The following is a 22133-nucleotide window of genomic DNA, read 5'->3' as shown; positions in this document are numbered from 1 at the left end:
AGTAGAAAAATGGTAAATGTTATGGGGGCAAACCCAACAAACTGTCTGCATATGGGTTTCTATCGCCTCCAAGGCAGGGAAAATTATGCCATAGAGCCACTCTGCCTCTGTGGTGCACCCCAATCCTATTACACCCACTTTTGCTACCACGCAACTAGTATATGTAGAAAAAATATCCGTGTCTGTATCTGGACTAACCTGAAGCCTTCCATCCAATGTTCTCTGTATTGTAACACATTTACTAGGATGAGCTCCATTTGTAGTTATAGCTGTAATCAAAGAATCCAATTCATCTTTTTTCTCCTTTAGCTTTTTAACTAAGCTTTCGATTGCTCGTTTTGCAAAAGTTTCACTCTCTCCACCTTGCCGATGGCACATCAAGCTGTGAACAATGCTCAGACAAGCATCATTACTTGTTGGTGTGTTAGTAATAGACATATTGTCCATTTGGAACAGCTTTTTCTGGCAGATCAAATATGCCTGGAATCCTTTTTAAAGCTGTATTTTCAGGCTAGCGAACAAGAGATGATCAAAGAAAACGTCAGGCACACGGGGTCTTGGGCAAACCTAGGGAAGAAAAATACACCTACTGTAGAAGAGTTTTCATAAAGCATTAATACATCACAGCTTGGAGGTGATAAACATGTTATCAAAGCAATGGATAATTTAACAGCATATCAAAACTAACTACAACAAACCAGTACCTTGGCATTATGTTTCAACTTTTTAGACAGGTTTCAGAGTAACAGCCATGTTAGTCTGTATCGCAAAAAGAAAAGGAGTACTTGTGGCACCTTAGAGACTAACCAATTTATTTGAGCATAAGCTTTCGTGAGCTACAGCTCACTTCATTGGATGCATACTGTGGAAAGTTTAGAAGATCTTATAGAAACTTTCATACAAAACGTTTTATTATAAACAAAAAAATATATTTATAATCAGTTTTGACAACAAAATGATCATATATCTATATATAATTTGATGAGAAAAGGCGCTGAGTAGACAAATAACCTTGGGTGAGTGGGCTCTGATTTGGAAAAAGAGGGCCAGAAAGACTGATTTGTAGTATCTCATATGAGTAAGATTAAACAAAAGACAGATTGGGTGGGTATAAATGTTGGGGAAATTGTTCGGAAACAGGTAATTTTACGTGTATTTGGTAGACATGTCCATTATTAAATGTACTGGATTGTGATCTGTAAGCAAATATTATAAATTGTTGGAATTAAATTTTCCAGTGTTAGAAGCTGCTAGACTACCAGTAGCTTTTTAGTGGAAAAGAATAAGTTGCCCCAAGTTAAAGAAATCGTTAAAAAAAACTGAGATACTACTATTAGAAAGTTGATGTATCAAGTATGTATGCAATTTATAGACAAGGTTTCCTTCCTGTGACTGGTATCGTCCATATGCTGTTACAAAATAACAAACATCACTCTGGGATGTATTAGCAGGAGTACTGTAAGCAAGACACAAGAAGCAATTCTTCCGCTCTACTCAGCGCTAATTAGGCCTCAACTGGAGTATTGTGTCCAGTTCTGGGTGCCACATTTCAGGAAAGATGTGGACAAACTGGAGAAAGTCCAGAGAAGAGCAACAAAAATGATTCAAGGTCTAGAAAACATGACCTATGAGGGAAGATTTAAAAAATTGGGTTTGTTTAGTCTGGAGAAGACAAGACTGAAAGGAGACATAACAGGTTTTAAGTACATAAAAGGTTGTTACAAGGGGGAGGGGAAAAAATTGTTCTTCTTAACCTCTGAAGATAGGACAAGAAGCAATGGGCTTAAATTACAGCAAGAGCGGTTTAGGTTGGATATTAGGAAAAACTTCCTAACTGTCAGGGTGGTTAAGCACTGGAATACATTGCCTAGGGAGATTGTGGAATCTCCATCATTGGGGATTTTTAAGAGCAGGTTAGACAAACACCTGTCAGGGATGGTCTAGATAATACTTAGTCCTGTCTTGAGTCGAGGGGACCGGACTAGATGACCTCTCAAGGTCCCTTCCAGTTCTATGATTCTATGTTTCTGGCCCTTCTGGTTTTAAAGAAAACACTTACACAATTTAGGATACCACACTATGGTCTGACTGAGCATGCAACCAAATACTATTATTTTGGAGTTGAATTTTCCCAGTCATCCAAATAGGATGATTCCCAGGAAGGCTAATTAAAATAGCTAAAATACCACTGGTTCACCACTTCACTATTCAGTGATGCAACTGAACAACTAGCAAGTGTGTTTATCCAAATCAAACAGATGTATCCTGGTACTCTGTAGAAACTGCTACAGAAACATCCATGTCCCAAAATGGTTAAACAAGCAGATACTTCATTTTGATTGAGGATCCATGGAAAATAGCTTTAAAAAAAAAGTAGCGATGCCAGCTTCAAAGATTTAAAGATAAACACCCCCCATTTCTCCCCTGCCACCGCAAAAAAATGACTTGCAAATTGTAACATCTGGGCACTTAAATGTAAGTTTAAGCATGCCATCTTACTGGAAGCTGATAAACTTTAGTGACCTAGCAACTTCAAGCTGCATGTATCCCCAGAAAACTGGGACAATTCCCTCCTTTGCAACTCCACCACTGGTAGCTATAGCATAGACAGAACTCATGTATTTCTACCACTAAATCACCCAAACCTAGTTTGATGATTTGGTGGTAAAAAATGCCTGAGTCCTGTTTACCCTACAGCTTCCACTGGTGGAAACTTGTGTGCCATCTGCCAAGCTAAGACCATGGAGAAGGCTATAAACTCAGCGTATAGCTACATTAAAATGCTACAGTAGCACAATCTTAGTGTAGTAGACACTTACTACAGGAACAGATGAGGTTTTTCCATTGCTGCAGCAAACCCACCTCTCAGAGGCAGTAGCTAGACAGACAGAAGAGTCTTCTGTCAACCTAGCAGTGTCTACACTGGAACTTAGGTCAGCTTGATTACATTGCGCAGGGCATGAAAATTTTCACAACCCTGAGGTACGTAGTTAAGTTGACCTAACTTTGTAGCATAGACCAGCCCTCATACTGCAGGCTTAAATTTTCATGAAGCAATATTTTGCATATTACAAAAACAAATTAAGAGTGATTTTTTTCCTTTTATGAATTTAGCACAAATATATAAGTTAATGAAAGTATAACTGTTCTATCTGTTCAACATTTATTCTCTTCAATTTCAATTTGAATTCAAAGCTCTGTAGCAAACTTGATACAAATGAATTAGAATGTCAGATACCTTTCCCCATCTGTCCATTTTCAGGAGTTTTTCAAAACACACTTTTGGACGTGAAATTTCTCCATTTTCCAAAAAGTCTCAGTCAAATGTTCTCAGCTATTCAAGTTACTCCTTAATAAGTAGTGTTCCAGATAGAAACACATAATAAAGTGAATCTACCTAATTGAAAACTTAAATAAATACTTAAATGACTAAAGATAACAGCCAACATTTAGAAATAAGTGCCTGAAAATTATACTCTTTGAACTTGATCTTGCACCACTGAAGTCAGTAAGAATTTGGCTACTGACTTCCATGAGAATAAGATCAGGCCCTTGAATCCTTATTTAATCATTTAAGTGGCCTGATTTTCAGAAGTGTTGAGCCACCCACCAGCAGCCACTGAAGTCAATAGAAGCTTCTGGCTGCTCAGCACTTTTGAAAGTCAGGCCACATATTTAGGCATTTGAATACTTTTACACATTGGTAAAGAGTTCAGAGTAACAGCCGTGTTAGTCTGTATTCGCAAAAAGAAAAGGAGTACTTGTGGCACCCTAGAGACTAACCAATTTATTTGAGCATAAGCTTTCGTGAGCTACAGCTCACTTCATCAGATGCATACTGTGGAAAATATAGAAGATGTTTTTATACACACAAACCATGAAAAAATGGGTGTTTATCACTACAAAAGGTTTTCTCTCCCGCCACCCCACTCTCCTGCTGGTAATAGCTTATCTAAAGTGATCACTCTCCTTACAATGTGTATGATAATCAAGGTGGGCCATTGCCAGCACAAATCCAGGGTTTAACAAGAATGTCTGAGGAATGGGGGGGGGGGGGGGGGGGGGCGCGGAGGGAATAAACAAGGGGAAATAGGCTTGAATAGAGACTGGGAATGATTGATTCATTATAAAAAGTAACCTAAGTTAATTGTATCCAATTTGCAAATTAATTCCAATTCAGCAGTCTCTTGTTGGAGTCTGTTTTCGAAGTTTTTTTTGTTGAAGGATAGTCACTTTGAGATCAGAAATCGAGTGACCAGAGAGAGACTGAAGTGTTCTCCGACTGGTTTATGAACGTTATAATTCTCGACATCTGATTTGTGTCCATTTATTCTTTTACGTAGAGACTGTCCAGTTTGCCCAATGTACATGGCAGAGGGGCATTGCTGGCACATGATGGCATATATCACATTGGTAGATGTGCAGGTGAACGAGCCTCTGACAGTGTGGCTGATGTTATTAGGCCCTGTGATGGTGTCCCCTGAATAGATATGTGGGCACAGTTGGCAACGGGCTTTGTTGCAAGGATAGGTTCCTGGGTTAGTGGTTCTGTTGTGTTGTATGCGGTTGCTGGTGAGTATTTGCTTCAGGTTGGGGGGCTGTCTGTAGGCAAGGACTGGCCTGTCTCCCAAGATTTGTGAGAGTGATGGGGTGTCCTTCAGGATAGGTTGTAGATCCTTGATAATGCGTTGGAGGGGTTTTAGTTGGGGGCTGAAGGTGACGGCTAGTGGCGTTCTGTTATTTTCTTTGTTGGGCCTGTCCTGTAGTAGGTGACTTCTGGGAACACTTCTGGCTCTGTCAATTTGTTTCTTCACTTCAGCAGGTGGGTACTGTAGTTGTAAGAATGCTTGATAGAGATCTTGTCTCTGTCTGAGGGGTTGGAGCAAATGCGGTTGTATCGTAGAGCTTGGCTGTAGACAATGGATCGTGTGGTGTGGTCTGGGTGAAAGCTGGAGGCATGTAGGTAGGAATAGCGGTCAGTAGGTTTCCAACGCATTATCAAGGATCTACAACCTATCCTGAAGGACGACCCGGAGCCGCTCTAGGTAAACGCTGGGAGGGGGTGGGGGAGGGGAGCTGGCGGGCCGCAGAAAATAACCCTGAGTGTTTGAGACCCCTGGCTTAACATCTGCTGTGAGCATGAAGCTTTAAAATCATTCATTTGGATAATATGGGCTGAGAAAAAAAGTGCTTTTAACACAGTATTGCACATAACTACAAAATTCTAAGAATATGTCTACACTTAAAATACTATGGTGGCACAACTGCAGCCACACCGCTATAGCACTTGACTACAGATTCTCCCACCACTGTAGTTAAATCCATCTCCCCAAGAGGTGGCAGCTAAATTGATGCAAAAATTCTTCTGTCAACCTAGCACTGTTTACACCGGGGCTTAGATCAGCATAGCAACATCAACTCCCCTGAGAGCTGTAAAGTTTTCAGTGTAGATCAGCCCTAAATAGAAGCTATATAAAGTTAGCAACCCTACGAGATACTAAATATGCTTAAGTTATGGAATTCAAAACTCAACTTTAACAGGTCTGCATTTGTAAAAAGAAAGAAGTGTAACAACTAGTGTTTTATACAATATCTACAAACGTACTGTATCAAGTAAGGAAAAAACATTTTTTGGGAGCCAATTAGATTTGGGAAACAATAGCTAAGTACTTAAAATACAGATTGAAAAAACAGCTAACCAAGATACTACTGTCCCACTGAAAAATTTATTACTAGCCAATTCTTCAAAAACCTTCCTTAAAAGTCAAACTGAACTGAAAATTCCACTGTCACACTTCTCTCCACCCGAATGAACGAAACACTAATTACTACTCAGGACTACACTGAGGTAGTGAAGGGTGATATATCCTTTTAAACTAGGCAAAGAAATTCAAAGCAGGAGGCAGCTGTTTAAAATTAACAACGGCAGGCAAGTGCCACGTGCCTCCTCATTTTCATACCTGTGGATACTTCTGCCAAAAAAAGGTTATCTGAACAAGAAAGATATAATTTGCAAGCATTTAGGTCCATCTACAATGGAAATTATATTGCCTATAATTAAAATGCTAGTAATGGTTTGAGTGTCTACATTGCAGTGCTGTTTCACTTCCATTATCCTCATGTGCACACAAAGCTGGTGCAAGTAAAATGTCCATTGGGAACCAATTCCCAGAACAACTGCTGTGCTATATCCCTGATAATAGCAGCCATTTCTATAAGATCACCCCAAAATGGAGGCCAAGCCAAGCACTCAGAGGTAGGATTTTCTGTGTGAATTACTGAAAAATTCATTGCCAGTCAAGTTGCGAGGCCCAGAAAAGGAGTGCAATTTATGCAGATGGGGTGCTTCTGGTCAGCTTGACCACAGGACAGTGAAATACAAAAAGCAACCCAGAGAACACCCAAAGGAGTGAACAGTGATGGGAAAATTAGTATTCCAGCTAGTCTGACAGTATTCCTTATCTACGGTAGGAAGGTAATACTACAAGCTAGCCTGGGCGAAGAACAAGTGTTTAGACTTGCTCAAAGCAGGAACAAAAAAAATGGTATGAGGCCTTTTGAATACTGGCAGCATGCTGAGCATTTAAGAGAGAGTTATTTAATATACCAAAATTCTCCAGCATAAATGAGGCCTTAGAACAGAGGTGGGCAAATTACGGCCCATGGGCCAGACCATCCTGCTTGGCCCTTGAGCTCCCGGCTGGGAAGGCTAGCCCCCAGTCCCTCCCCTGCTGTCCCCCCTCCCCTGCAGCCTCAGCTCACTGTGCCGCCAGTGCTCTGGGCAGCGGGGCTGCAACCTTCTGCCGAGCAACATGGTGGTGTGGCTGACTCCACCCGGCTTGGCTGCCAGTCCTGCTGCTCTGAGCAGCATGGTAAGGGAACAGGGGGAGCTGGATAAGGGGCAGGGGGTCCTGGGGGGCAGTCAGGGGACAGGGAACAGGGGAGGGTTGGATAGGCGTGGTAGTCCCAGGGGGACCTGGGGTGTGGAGAGGGGGCGGGGCAGTCAGGGGACAGGGAGCAGGGGGGGTTGGATAGGGGGTGGGGTCCCAGGAGGGCAGTTAGGGGTGGGGGGGTCCCGGGAGGGGGCGGTCAGGGGTCAAGGAGCAGGGGGAGTTGGATGGGTGGGGGATTCTGAGGGGGGCAGTAAGTGGGACGGGGCGGATAGGGGTGGGGGCCAGGCTGTTTAGGGAGGCACAGCCTTCCCTACCTGGCCCTCCATACAGTTTCGGAAGCCTGATGGGGCCCTCAGGCCAAAAGGTTTGTCCACCCCTGCCTCAGAATTATCAAGAAGTTTCAACAAAGGAAGCCCCTTGACATATCCTGTGGTCATGGGGGGGGGGGGGGGGGGGGAATATTTGTGCCTCTGTCTTTTTCATTCTGAAGAGGGCATGAAAGGTTTCGTTTAGTTTTTAAACAAACTTTTTCTGCTTTGATGTTAGCAATATTAGGATATGATTTCCATGCTTTTACTGAAGGACTCCTCAGAGAAGAACTGAAGTGGGAGCTTACACCCTCAGCTGAAGTACAGGAGTGTTGAAATTAAACAAACAAAAACTACCCCACGTATATGAAAAAGCCAAAAACAATGTTTTAAATTATGACAAAAAAATCCCTCCCGCCCAACCTCAACCTCTCTTTCATTGTCACAAACCTACTAATTTGCCAGTGCTTGAGAAGCATACACCTGTAAAATCTAAAAATCTTTCATGTTCTTCTTCATATATCAAAAAGGAAGCAAAAATAGGCACTTTTTGCCTTGACAGATGACCTTTAACACTTTTTACAAAAATACAATCCACAAACATTTTGTCAGACTTAGTTTTAAAAAGCTGAACATTATGCCTGTCAGATAGTAGAAATCAGCCATACTACATAACTGTTAAGGCAGGACAAGCTATTGTTTGGCCCAAAGCGACAGAAGGAAGAACGTGCTCTTGGTGAAGGAAAACTAGATTATATTAAGGATGGAAATGAGAAGCTAAGGAAGGATGCAACAGAAGTAGATACATGTTATCAACAGTCCAACAAATGTCTTTGGGCAAGATGGTAGACTCAGGGCCAATATTCATACATCACACAACTGATTTACACTAGCGGTTAAGCCAATCACATCAGTGTAGAGGTCAATTTAATCAAGAAACAAACCCAAAATATTAAATATGACCATTTAAAATACCACTGGATAATTGCCCTAAGGTGTGGGCAAACAGCCACAAGGTTCCCCCACTTCATTACTATTTATTATAACTGACAGCATCCACAGTATGCTAGGTGTTTTCTAAACAAATGAAGACATGGTGCCTGCCCAAAGAGTTTACATGTTTTTAAGACAAACAGACCGACGAAGAGAGAAAGATTTGGGTAAAAGGGAAATAATATTAAAGTAAAGCAAACAAGATGTAACTGATAATGCCAGGGTAAGAAAAATTTTAATTCAAATATATATTATTTCAAAGTTACTACAATCTTCTCATAATCAGACTATTAGTTTCTGAAGGCATGACAGCCAAAATGAGTCTTCAGGAGAGATCAGTTATGCACGGCTACCGCCCCTTCTGATCAGGTCAGGAAAAGTCCAAAGATGCTTGTGGGAGAAGCAGACAAACATCACATAAAGACTGGCACACTGTGTGGGCTGCTAGCAAATATAGACATGAACAGAGTTAAGAGTGGATAAAAAGGGAGAGATGGATTTATGAAAACATGTGCAAGAAGCTTAAATTCAATGTAGTTGTGGTGGTGCACAATGCACTTGCATATGAACCAAAAGAAAAAACAAAGGTTTCATATTTGTTCAATACTGTATGACAAACTCGGGACTCTAACTTTTGGTTTTGTCCGGTTGAGGGACTTAAATGGTGAAAAGAGAAGAGGGGTTACTTGTTTTTCCCCAACAGTTGGTTCAAATGGAAGAAAATGCTTCACATTAGCTTGTGCATTTAACATTAGAACTCTTCCAAGGAAGAAATACTAGGTAAGCACTAGATTTTTTAATGGCAAGTGTACAACATTAATGTGATACAAAAGTTGAAGGTTTAACCCTAAAAATGTAATGTGACTATTATCAGTTCTTTTACCAGTATACAATTTAAATGTAAAATATAAAAAGATAGTGCTCATCTCTCAAGACTGCCAAAGTATCACTAGCAGATATTCTTAAAACAGAGCCAACAATGAAAAAAAAAAAAACCCCAAGATCAGAAGGGGCAGAGTGAAGGCAGGAAGACAGCCATATGCTGATCTAGATCCATGCACAGAAATGAATAGTAACAGTATATGAGCTAAAGTTTGAAACAGTTAGAACCCAAATTAAATTCTTATATTTTCAATGTAATGGCCAACAGCCAGGAAGATGCATGTTTAGCTGTCTCAGAGGAGGTAATTCATCCCCTCTAAATGCTGCCAAATTGAATAACTGTCTCATAACATCGCTAACATTGAAACAGATTTCTGATTAAGCCAAGGTGAGAAAGCTGCAGCAAGACTTGACTGAACAGTATTTTTTTTTTTGGTTCTCAGATAATTATTTCATCCTAAAGTATACATTTCTAACTAAAACATAATTTAATGGCATTTTTAAAGCTTTAGATAGGTGCCTAGGAGCCCAGCTGCACATTTACGCATTTAAATACCTTTTAAAAATCTGGCCCAAAGTTCTTGTCTTATTTCTGGAAGCAAGATTTCAATCCACCGAGGTCTCAGATAAATGATCACTCTCCACATTACAAATTGACTGAAAGGGTTTGCCATAAATGGCAGTCTAATCTCTTGAACTAAATGTGCAACACCACAAATTAGTTTTCCCTCCTGCTCTGTTATAGATGAAAAAAACCTGTTATACCAGAAAAAAATTATTAAATAACAATCTTCTCAATATTAATATAGATTCAAAGGTAATGTACAATCTGACATTGGACTTCAGCAGCTGCAGCTTCCCCCCCCCACCCCAAGCTAGGTGCTAAAGAAATGATCTGTACCTTGGAATATCAGACAAAGCTCTTATGGCACAGCTAATACAGTTGTATTTAGCTCAGTAAATGAATGGGTTAGTGTTCTCAATTCAACCACAGTGCAGAAGTGATATATTTTATGACATACATTTGAGTCCCCCCCCCTCCCCCAGCCTCCAACCAACCAAAATGAAAAGGATTGAAAACACAATGCTTACAATGTAGCCAGTCGTAACTATGAAAACCTTAGCTTTTTATTTCCTGATGTCTGAGCCTTTAAATTAGGAACCTTAAATTGAGGTTCTCCTCTGAAAAATTACTTTGTAAAAAGGCAGTTCCAGGGTTCCATTCTGATGTGTTTCAATCATATCCTAATCAAGTACTTTCATACCTGACCAGGGGTCTCAACGTTAATCTGTGTTCTTTCCTTGTATATAACCATCAATTATAAAGGACCTTTAGCCCAAATTACAACCGTGACAATTTCACAGACTGAGAAAAATCCTATTGTCCAGCAGCCTGAGACAAGCAGAAATACTATAAGCATCAGGTTTTCTGCCTGCCAGACAAGGAAAGGGAGGTAAACTGAGCGTCAGGCACAGCAGCATTAAGGCGCCAGCGAAAAGGGTGGTTGAAGGGGCTGTGTGTGTGACTACAGCAAAAAGTACTGATCTCTCTATAAATAGAGAGAGGAGGAGGGGCTGAGCAGAGTGACTGAACTAAACTCCCAGATGTTAAGGGATTGGGCCTAGTTGATGTCAGCTACAAAAGTAATGCCCTCGAAGAAGTGTACTGCTAAGCATAGCTGAGGCAGAGTCCTTGCTTGAATGTGCTATCTGTCAGTGCTCTGAATAGAGAGATCTGTTGTGACTGGGTTTGAGATTTTCAGCTACAGATAGATTGCCTATGATTGAACTATTTATCCTTTGACAAGAAGGCCAGCAGAAGTTTATTTTTCCAGCCAACCTATAGCAGGCTGTGTATCAAGTTTTAGAGCTTTGCAAACTGGGACATTTTAGCAGCAGCTGCAACTGAAAGATAGTTTGATTTGATTTAAGAGGGAGAATAAAGATTGCAAGCTGTTTGCCACAAAAGTTAGAAAGTTTGAAAACTATTATTTTGTCAGGAAGACAAGCAACATTTTAACTTATCAACCAAGCTAAAATACACAATTTGATAACCAGCTGCTGTATCAAAAAACAATTTGATTTTAGAGGGGAAGATGGTTTATTACTTTGACCTGGTCTACACTGGGGGGGGGGGGGGGGGGGGGGGGGGGGAGAAAATCGATCTAAGTTACACGACTTCAGCTACGTCATTCATGTAGCTGAAGTCGACGTACTTAGATCTACTTACCGTGGTGTCTTCACTGCGTAAGTAGACAGCCGACGCTCTCCCATCGACTCTGCCTGCACCTCTTGCCCTGGTGGAGTACTGGAATTGACAGGAGAGAGTTCGGCAGTCGATTTATCGCGTCTAGATTAGACGCGATAAATCGACCCCCGCTGGATCAATCGCTGCCTGTCGATCCAGCAGGCAATGTAGACAAGCCCTTTGATACTATCTTTGCAGATGGTGTGCAAGCCAAGTTTCAACTGGATACACCTCGTGTTATTGTGCACTGAATCATCCAGAGCTTCCTATTCGAGATTTTAAAATAGGTTAACTTTAGGTTTAGAAGATTTCAAAATGAATTCAAACATTTTCAAATTTTACTATAAAAAGATTACAACTTCGGGCTCTTACTGATGCCTTTCAGGCAACTGGGAGGTATATGGAGATATTCACCATGTACAGTACACTGTGTTTCTGCTCGGGCTACAGCACTGAAGGCAATGATAAAAAAATCATCATTTGATCATCAGCCACTTGATCTGTTTCTATAATACATTCTAAGACAAGCACATTAGTGGACACAATATACTTCATGACAGATTTCACCCCGTGACTGAAGACTAACATTTTAATCTCTTATTGTTCGAGGCTTTACAAAAACTATATATTTTGTAATTTAACATTTATATTGCAGGAGCACCCAGAGGCCACAACAGGGTTGGACTCCACCGTGACGTACATCATCAAACAGACACAAACTTACAATCTAATATCTAGAGTGTACTATGATGGAACTTTCAACGATGAAAAAAATTCCCAGAATTGATGCCCAAAAATGTATCTTCAGGGATGGCAAATTTGCATGGGTAAATATTTCTGGTCCTTTAGAAACAAAGCTGGAAGGAAAAAATAAAATTATTTTCAACTTCCAACTGACATATTATTTATTTGTAGCAGCTGGTTATCAAACTTTCCATTTTAACTGGTTATTATGTTAGTTTCATGGTCTTCTACTACTGCAGTGGTAGAATGAGAGTTTCCACAATAAACTTAATAAAGTGAAGCCCACAAATAAATATGCAACAAAGCACCCTTTATGTCTTGGTGCAGATATACCCAAAGGCCCCAAGTGTGGATGCTTTCCCAACCACATCAAATTCTCTCTACTTGCCTAAATGAGGAACAACAACAAGCAGATTTGTAGATACTGGCACAATCAGCACACACTAGCAACAGCAAGCAGTACTACTATAGCACTAGACTGGCATGGCTACATATGACAAGCAGTAGATGGATGTTATCCATAATATTCTTTAGGCATTAGAATTTTTCTTCAATTTGAATTAAGTTAAACAACATCAATTCTGACTGTCTCACTGATGGTGGTGGCGGAAATTGCATATTCACTTATACTAAAGGACAACACAAAAGAAAATAAATAAACTTTTGCACTATTGTACCAAACACAATAAGAGGAACTCAGAGAAATGCTTTGAGACAAATTCCAGTAGCAATAATATTTCATCTTAATTTAATTAACAGAAGACGACAGTTCAAAAATTCAGAGCGCCTCTTTTTCTTGTGAAACAACAAAATCTGAAGTCTTAACTGCCTTTAGAGAGTTTATCTGTTTGTTTTTCTCAGTCTCCACCTGTACTCACCTATTATTTTCAATAACATTTTACAAGTGTAACAGATTGGCCCTGTAATTGGAACACAGTAAACCTTTCTACTGATGATATACAAGGATCTAGCTTAGCTGTGCTACTTCTGCAAGGTTAGCAGACATAGTAGACAAAAAACTACCAACCCTCACTCTGTCACCTAAGATAACAGCAATGAATCAAATACATATATGGAAAAGATTTGATGAATAGGTACCATGTTTATATAGTCTTTTTCAGACTAGAATCACATTTTAAAGTTATATTAATCTAAGTTTTTGTGTTTCAATTTCCCCTCCCCTCCAGCCAGCCATTATTCTTAAGGACTTGTAAAGGCCAAATAAACTCCAATTTGTACTACATACAACAGCCTGACTTTGTCAGGGAAGGAAGATGATCACTAGAGCCCTACCAATTCACAGCCATGAAAAAGGTGTCATGGGCCGTGAAATCTGGTGTCCCCAACCCATGAAATCTGGTCTTTTGTGTACTTTTACCCTATATTATTCAGATTTCATGGGAAGACCAGCATTTCTCAAAATGGGGCTCCCTACCCAACAGAGGGTTGTGGGGGGGGGGGGGGGGGGAGTCACAAGCTTATTGTAGGGGGATCACCTTCTGCGCAGCCTTCAGAGCTGGGTGGCTGGAGAGTGGTGGCTGCTGGCCAGGTGCCCAGCTCTGAAGGCAGTGCTCTGCCAGCAGCAGCAGCGCAGAGGTAAGGGTGACAATACCATACCATGCCACCCTTACTTCTGTGCTGCTGCCTTCAGAGTTGGGTCAGGACCCCTATAGTTCCAACACTGTCAAATTTCAGATCTAAAATACCTTAAATCATTAAATTGATTATTTTTAAATTCCTATGACCATAAAATTGACCAAAATGGACCAGAAATTTGGTAGGGCCCTAATGATCACACATAATGCTGGGGCGCTGCATATTCCTCTGGGCCGCCGTTCAAATTGGATTCGTTTCAAAGACCTACACCTAATCTTTGAGGCCCTCAATGAGCTAGGACCAGACTGTCTTAAGTTCCAAGTGTAGACAAAGCCTATGTCAGTATAACTACCTTGCTCCAGGGCATAGACATTCCACACCCGTGAGCAATGTAGTTATACGAACCTAACCCCACCATTTAGACAGCGCTATGTCAATGGGAGGGCTTCCCCCACTGACATAGCTACCGCCTCTTGGTGAGGTGGAGTACCTACACTGACAGGAGAAGCTCTCCTGTTGGTGTAAACAGCATCTTCACTAAGAGCTATAATGGCACTGTAAGTGTAGACAAGCCCTTAGAAACACAGATGGAGAGGCTATGCATCCGATGAAGTGAGCTGTAGCTCACGAAAGCTCATGCTCAAATAAACTGGTTAGTCTCTAAGGTGCCACAAGTACTCCTTTTCTTTTTACTCAGACATCTGTGTTCACAAGGAATGCTACCACTGATAGAGTCAAATAAAAGTTTCCCCAAGCCTATAGTTCATGGGGTGACCGGTTAAGGCTTGTCAGTTTCATAGCCAACCATATACAAGGGAGTGATGGGGCCAGCATTGCATCCAACTGCCTTTGATAGGCCCTAACACAAAGGCTCAGGTACCTATGTTGCAACCGGGTGAACTAGAAGTTGCCTTTCAGTGTGAAATCAATCAAGACTTGAACCCATGACCTTCAGGATTGTAGCTGAGCACATTACCCGCTCCACCATCACACCTCTATCTCACTCTCTCTCACTGACGGAGGCCAGAGTGAGAATTTCAGGAGCCAAGGAAAGGACATGCTCAGCAGAGGGCCTTAAGATGTAGAACTCCTTAACACAGAACAAAGGAAGCCCAAAGCAGACGGTTTTCAGAGCACAATATAAACCCACCTTTTTGCAAAAGCCTTCCTTCAATAAGGATTGAACAATAACCTGGCAAAAATCTCATAAATAGAAAAAATAATGCTGACTGAACCAAATAACAGAAGGAAGAGTAAACTCTTATGGACAGATTTAGTGTAATTTTATATTTTTATTTAATGCCTTGATACCATAGCCATGGGTACTTGGCTAATGTGCGTTCTGTACTGAAAGGTGCACAGGGATAGTATTTTGTGTTAGCTCAAGCCCTTTTTTTTTTTTTTTTTAAATCTTCACCTCTGTGGTGAGACCAAGCATGGAAAATTCCAGCCCCAAAAGAATTTTTCAGAATACGTGCAGTACTTTTGAAATTCTTTGCAGTCAGGTCCGTTGCTCTGCTCCACAGTATGCAGATATTTCTCAACATCTGTTGTGTTATTTCTTGTATAAAGTAAATTGAATTAAACCTATCCACTTATAAAACTGATTCTAGATGTTGATCAGTTTCAGGGACATTTGTACTGATTTCTTTAGAGCTTTGCTCTGTGCATGAATACTGTTTTTAATAAATACATATACATGCCTGTAAGACAAAGAAATCAAAAATCAAAATAGGTTCATGACTGTAAAGTGGAAGAAAGCCTTGTTCCAACAATCATCTAGCCAAAACAAGATGATGGCCAGAAGGAGGGTAAGAAGGATAAGCTGCCTCCCTTTTCATTACATTAATTTTGTAGTTTAGTATAACTATTTATAAATAGAATAGTCAGACTTTGAAAACAACTTTACCTAGTTTACAGGGACCCATACACACAAAAAGAATTGATTGGGGATTAGGATTTTATGTTAAAAAACACACAAGGATCCTAGTATGCTTAATATCTTCAAAGCATAAAGGCCTCTGGGCACCTTAAAAATAAACTAAAATATGATTTAGAATAAAAGAAAACAAGATCTGTTCAATCTCAGAGCCAGAAACCAAATATGATAAAACCCCAAACAAACAAAAAAAACCCACACACCACGTTTTAGAAGTGTAACTAGAGCTGTGGGCCACAGTATCAAAGAATAGAGTGGCAGGAAAGGCACTTCAATAATGAGGATGGTGGAAGAGCTTAACTGGGGACAGACTGATCAACAGGAGACTCAAGAAAAGAAACCTTCTATGCCACTGGGGGAGGGGGGGAATAAGGGAGCTGGGGAATGGAGCAGAGTGCAGCACAAGCTGGGCACCCTCCTACAATAGGGGGAGCTCAGAGAGAGGAGCCTAATAAGTGGGGCAAGAAAATGGGGGGGGGACACTTGTAAACTGGAGGGAGCGGAGGAGGGAAAAGGGAGCAAGCAGGGAGGAAGGATGCTCTCCTAACGCCCCAATCCTGCAGTGGGATCAGCACCAGGACCTAGGTGCGGGTGGAAGGGTCCCCTGGCCGCAGTCCTGGGAACTCCGCAGAAGGGGGGCGGCCCGTTACTGCTGGGTGGCGCCCCAGGGGCTCTCCCCTCCCGCCAAAGGGGGAACCCTGGGGAGGGCCACGCCGCAGCAGGCAGAAGAGACCTCGGGGGGAGGCTGAAGAGCGCCCCTCCCCCACGCGGGGGCGCGCACCCACCCCAGGACAAGCAGCCACAGCGCGCAGAAAGCCTCCGAGCGAGGGGTGGGGGGGGGGGGACCTGAGGGGGACCCGCGCTACCTCGGAGTGGGGGCGGGGAGCACTTTCAAGGGGGAGGCGGTGTCTGATTGGTCACAACCCGGGGCGGGCGTTACCTGGGCTCTCCAGGCTCGGCTGGGCCGCGGCGGGCCCGAGCCCCCCCTGCTCCCCCCGCCCCGGTGCGGCGGCCCCTGGTGCGCCTCCTCCTCAGCCAGGGGCCAGGCCCTCGGGCGGCGCGGCCTGTCTCCTCAGGGCGGCCCCGGCTGGGTGGGGGAGGAGGCGCTCACGGGCCTCCGGAGCGGGGGAGGGAAGGATCCAGCCGCCCCGTTACCGCCGCCTCCGCCGTGTTGTTGTTGCAGCTGCTGCCGCTCCGCCGCCGCCGCCGACACGTCCAGCTGCCTCCGCGCATGCGCAACATCCGGGCAACCCCGCCACAGCAGGGAGTCCCCCTCCTGCTTCCACCATCACTCCGGAGCGCTTGTATTTTTTGCGCATGCGCGTAGAGGCAACCACCGTCTCTAAGGTAGCAAAGCGCCGGATAACATTTCCATGCAGGCGGGCGGGTGCTTTTGTTGTATGGGTGATATTTTAATGTTGTGGTTTCTGTCCCCGCCGTAGGGGGAAAAAGTGAATGTTCTTTCCAATCTCAAAAAGAAAAGGAGTACTTGTGGCACCTTAGAGACTAACCAATTTATTTGAGCATAAGCTTTCGTGAGCTACAGCTCACTTCATCGGATGCATACTGTGGAAAGCACAGAAGATCTTTTTATACACACAAACCATGAAAAAATGGGTGTTTACCACTACAAAAGGTTTTCTCTCCCCCCACCCCACTCTCCTGCTGGTAATAGCTTATCTTAAGTGATCACTCCTTACAATGTGTATGATAATCAAGGTGGGCCATTTCCAGCACAAATCCAGGGTTTAACAAGAACGTCTGGGGGAGGGGGGGTAGGAAAAAACAAGGGGAAATAGGTTACCTTGCATAATGACTTAGCCATTCCCAGTCTCTATTCAAGCCTAAGTTAATTGTATCCAATTTGCAAATGAATTCCAATTCAACAGTCTCTCGCTGGAGTCTGGTTTTGAAGTTTTTCTGTTGTAATATCGCAACTTTCATATCTGTAATCGCGTGACCAGGGAGATTGAAGGGTTCTCCGACTGGTTTATGAATGTTATAATTCTTGACATCTGATTTGTGTCCATTTATTCTTTTACGTAGAGACTGTTCAGTTTGACCAATCTCCTTTGGCTTTTCCCGTTCTCAGGGGCCCAGAACTCTGAGCAGTTATTAGGGCACCTGTCTGACTCCTGTTGCTGGTGGGGATTGTTAGCTGCTGTAGGGGGGCATCATGTCTGTGTGGCGGCTACTGCTCTGGTTCTGTATCTGGGGGGATCAGGCTGTGGAGCTGGGGTGCTGAGGGAAAATCAGGGTGTCTGCTCTTATTTCACACCCATAGGGGAGAGAGGACAGAGAGCACCATTTGCCTGAGTTGGCAGGAGGGGAGATAGACAGATTAACTGGGGGGCTGGGCCAGCACCTTGCAAACTGGTCCAGACACATCCTCTCTTGCTCAGGCCGGCAGAGCTAAACAGGGGGTGGGTCAAGCAGTTGTTGGGGATCATTGATGCCATCCTGCACAGCAGGCCATGATGTCAGTCCAAGGCAACAGCGAAACTACATACACCCACCTTCAGCTGGAAATTTAAAAGCCTGAAATTCTTCTCTTGCTGCAATCCTTCAACCCCTTTCTCTCCTCCCTCTCTCCACTCATCCCCCATCTCAGCTTGCTTTTGCCATTTGACTCAGTAAAGTCTACAGCAAATTAATGTTTTTAAGTCAAGGAAAATGGTATATCCTGGCTACTTTAAAGATATGTAGGTAATGACAGGTCACAAGAACTGCCTTCAGTGTAGTCTCCCTAAACAGGATAGAGCTCTCTGGTTTTGTCTGGTTTCAGAGTAGCAGCCGTGTTAGTCTGTATTCGCAAAAAGAAAAGGAGTATTTGTGGCATCTTAGAGACTAACCAATTTATTTGAGCATGAGCTTTCGTGAGCTACAGCTCACTTCATCGGATGCATACTGTGGAAAATACAGTGGGGAGATACTGTATTTTCCACAGTATGCATCCGATGAAGTGAGCTGTAGCTCACAAAAGCTTATGCTCAAATAAATTTGTTAGTCTCTAAGGTGCCACAAGTACTCCTTTTCTTTTTGGTTTGTTTCTCAGCTTTTCACTCTCTTTTTGCACTTGCACAGTCAAAAGCCCTGAGATTCTGGAAGCACCCCTGTATCTGAAGAGTCTCTCAAAAGCCTGACATTCTGTTGAAAGCCTGAGGCTTGGGAGATATGGGTGAGACCCTTGTGCAAAGAGCCATCATTTCCCATCGACAGTCCCTCCAGTTATCCCTGTTTGAACCTCTCATTTTCTGGGGCAGGGCTATAATATATAGTAATAGAGCAATGCCCGCATCGTCTATATTTCTGCAGTCCCTGTGTATAAGGGCATGGGGCCTTAGAGCACATACGTGTGTCCCAGTATGCCTATTACAGGCCTTGTTGGGACCTTTATACTCAGGAGCTATAGTTGCAGCTTACATGACTAGGAGCAAGCATGTGGCCCATGGGAATTCTTAAGGCCTCCTGCTATTTGGAGGGGACAGCCCACCAGGACACAGATTTCGGGAAACCTGAAAGTAGGTCTTACCATAATAGTTTGGAAGGACTCCTCTGGAGGAAGGGTGTATATGTGTATTCTCTCCCCTCACAGCTGGTGGATGCTGGGACTGCCCTCTGGAAAGGGTGTGTATCCCTTTCCTTCCTAGCTGGAAAGTCCTGTGTGGTTGTAATCCAGTTTGTGTTTTGGAAACAAAGCAAGCCCTGAAGAAAGGGTTTTGAAGACTTCTGTAGTTTAGACTTGATATTTCTACCCATGGCTGGTGAGTTTGCATACTTGCCAACACCATGCCACTTAGGTTTCAGGCACAGAAATACCTGTGATTGATTGCTCAAAGGAGATAATGGACAATGGGAAGGTGATCATATTGATTTTATTAGATCTGTCAGCAGCCACAGTCTGAAACCCATAAGGAGCTGTTTATTTTTTTCTGGACAGTGGAGGGGTGAATGAGGGTCCTTACAGTGGAGGGGTGAATGAGGGTCCTGACAGTGATTGTTTCTTCTTCTCTCAGATCTTTTCCCCAGGAATGTTCTGGATTTTAGTCTGTCACCCTGTTGTGCCTCTACAATTTCTGTGGGAGACAGAGACATGCTGGAACTGAGTATCAGTTATTAATTTGTTTGCCGTACACTGCCCCAGCTCAGAGAAGCAGCAAAGTGAGCTTTAGAGAGCACATCCTCAGCCCTCTCTGTCGCATGGACTCCTGTGTTGGACAGGAAGAGTCTTTTGGCAGAGAACACAGAACAGCACTTCCCTATCACCTCTCTGTGCTAACCAAGGCCGGGTTTAATCCTTACTTTGTAACTTGATTTTAAAATGCAAGGTGCCCAGTTGCTATGGTGATGAGCATAATAAAAGAACATAAAAATGCATAATGCAAGGAATAACATCCAGAACTGAGTTTCTGTACAGATAATTTTAAAAAAAATTATGCTAAGGTTTGCAGACAATAGTGTTAACCACTATTAAATGAAGCAAACTTCCTTCCCTCCCACACAAAGCTTCTTAAACTAGAAGCTTTTATTTCTTTTAACAAAGACATTCTCATTTTCTGAGGGCTTGATCCTGCAATACTTAGGCCATATCCACACCACGAAGTTGGGTTGACACAAGTTATGTTGGTGTACCACCACCAAAGTTTTTATATTACTTGAGTGCACGCACACTTGGCTGGTTGCGTTGGCGCTGCCCATACTTACTAGGAGTGCTTGCCTCAGTACACAGTGTGATGCACCAGAGGTAGGTAGGTATCAGTGTGCTCCTTGCCATCCTCCAGCGCAGTGCCTTTTGGGACATTTCACAGTGCTTTGTGGGTGTAGTGGGTTAGCGGTCCTCCCTCCCCCTTTGGCTTGGAGGGAGGTCACTCTGCCTCACTGGGAGGTCAGCCCAGTTGCAGGAGGAATTAGCAAATCAAGGGCTACAATGTATGGGGCCCTGGCCCTCAGGCAAGGCAGAGCTGCAAGCAGTCTGGGGGGGCTATGGCCTCAGGCAGGGCAGATAGATAGGCAAACAGATGGGGCGGCAGCCTAAGATGGGGAGGCTGCCAGCCCAGGGGTGGGGCTGGCAGCAGGGTGTAGGGGGACCCAGGCCCACCCTACTCCACCAGGTCCCAGTGGCAGAGGGCTTCACCAATGGGTCAGCAGGGATCCCAGTGAAACCCGCCAACTCAAGCAACGACAGCAAAACCAGACTAAAGTCTGGTTTCCCTGGCCTGCTTCCTACCATAATCCAGGGAGGGGCTTCGGCATCCAGGGGTCCTCCATCTCCTTAGGCTATTCGGCCATCCCAGATGCTCCTCTCCAGACTCAATCTCCTCTGGGGGCAGGCCACGGCCTGGTTCAGCCGTAAGCCTGCAGCAAGCAAGAGGCATCTGTCTCCTTCCCGGGCTCTTCTCCAACTGAGCTGGAGGCCCCACCTCTTATACTTCTTGTCCCACCTCTTAACTTCCAACGCGAGGGGTGGGGTCGGCCTGGCTGCACCCACCCAGGTGCAGAGAGCAGCCCCATCCCCTCAGGCTTGGCAGGAGGCCACTCTGCCTCACTACCGTGGGATAGTAGTGATTTGTCCAGGGATTTCTGGGTATTAGGGGTCAAGTTTCCACCATGCCACTTTATCCAGCCCATAATACTTTCCACATCCCATAATGTGCTTTTGACATGGTCTCCCACAGTATTCTTGACAGCAAGTTAAAGACGTATGGGCTGGATGAATGAACTATACGGGGATAGAAAGCTGGCTAGATCGTCAGGCTCAACAGGTAATGATCAATGGCTCCATGTCTAGTTGGCAGCTGGTATCAAGTGGAGTGACCAAGGGTCGGTCCTCAGGCCGGTTTTGTTCAATATCTTCATAAATGATCTGGAGGATGGTGTGGATTGCACCCTCAGCAAGTTTGCAGATGGTACTAAACTGGGAGGAGAGGTAGATACTCTGGAGGGTAGGGATAGGATACAGAGGGCCCTAGACAAATTAGAGGATTGGGCCAAAAGAAATCTGATGAGGTTCAACAAGGACAAGTGCAGAGTCCTGCACTTAGACGGAAGAATCCCATGCACCGCTACAGACTAGGGACCGAATGGCTCGGCAGCAGTTCTGCAGAAAAGGACCTAGGGGTTACAGTGGACGAGAAGCTGGATATGAGTCAACAGTGTGCCCTTGTTGCCAAGAAGGCCAATGGCATTTTGGGATGTATACGTAGGGGCATTGCCAGCAGATTGAGGGATGTGATCGTTCCCCTCTATTCGACATTGGTGAGGCCTCATCTGGAGTACTGTGTCCAGTTTTGGGCTCCACACTACAAGAAGGATGTGGAAAAATTGGAAAGAGTCCAGCGGAGGGCAACAAAAATGATTAGGGGACTGGAACACAGGACTTATGAGGAGAGGCTGAGGGAACTGGGATTGTTTAGTCTGCGGAAGAGAAGAATGAGGAGGGATTTGATAGCTGCTTTCAACTACCTGAAAGGGGGTTCCAAAGAGGATGGATCTAGACTGTTCTCAGTGGTAGCTGATGACAGAACAAGGAG

The 22133-nt window shown here is 43.6% G+C and overlaps 1 protein-coding gene across 5 annotated transcripts in view; it reads right to left on the bottom strand.

Moving 5' to 3' along the window:
• Positions 1-16893, bottom strand: part of SMAD4 (SMAD family member 4) — a 31240-nt gene extending 14347 nt beyond the window's left edge. Inside the window, exons 1-3 of one of the 5 annotated variants that reach the window (XM_043546702.1) lie at positions 12049-12181; positions 11307-11590; positions 199-567 (exon numbers count right to left, since the gene is read on the bottom strand). In XM_043546702.1, coding sequence (XP_043402637.1) covers positions 199-447 — 249 coding nt within the window. In that variant the 5' untranslated portion in view covers positions 448-567; positions 11307-11590; positions 12049-12181. Of the gene's footprint in view, positions 1-198; positions 568-9632; positions 9814-11306; positions 11591-12048; positions 12182-15147; positions 15304-16543 lie in introns of those variants that run through there. The other 4 variants (XM_043546704.1, XM_037902518.2, XM_037902519.2 and 1 more) reach the window with 4 other exon arrangements.
• Positions 16894-22133: the final 5240 nt, after the last annotated feature.

The sequence above is a fragment of the Chelonia mydas genome, chromosome 5 (assembly GCF_015237465.2).
Source record: "Chelonia mydas isolate rCheMyd1 chromosome 5, rCheMyd1.pri.v2, whole genome shotgun sequence".
Taxonomy (NCBI): Eukaryota; Metazoa; Chordata; order Testudines; family Cheloniidae; genus Chelonia; species Chelonia mydas.
Note: the sequence above shows the minus strand (reverse complement) of the source record. Positions and strands in the feature narration are given on the sequence as shown.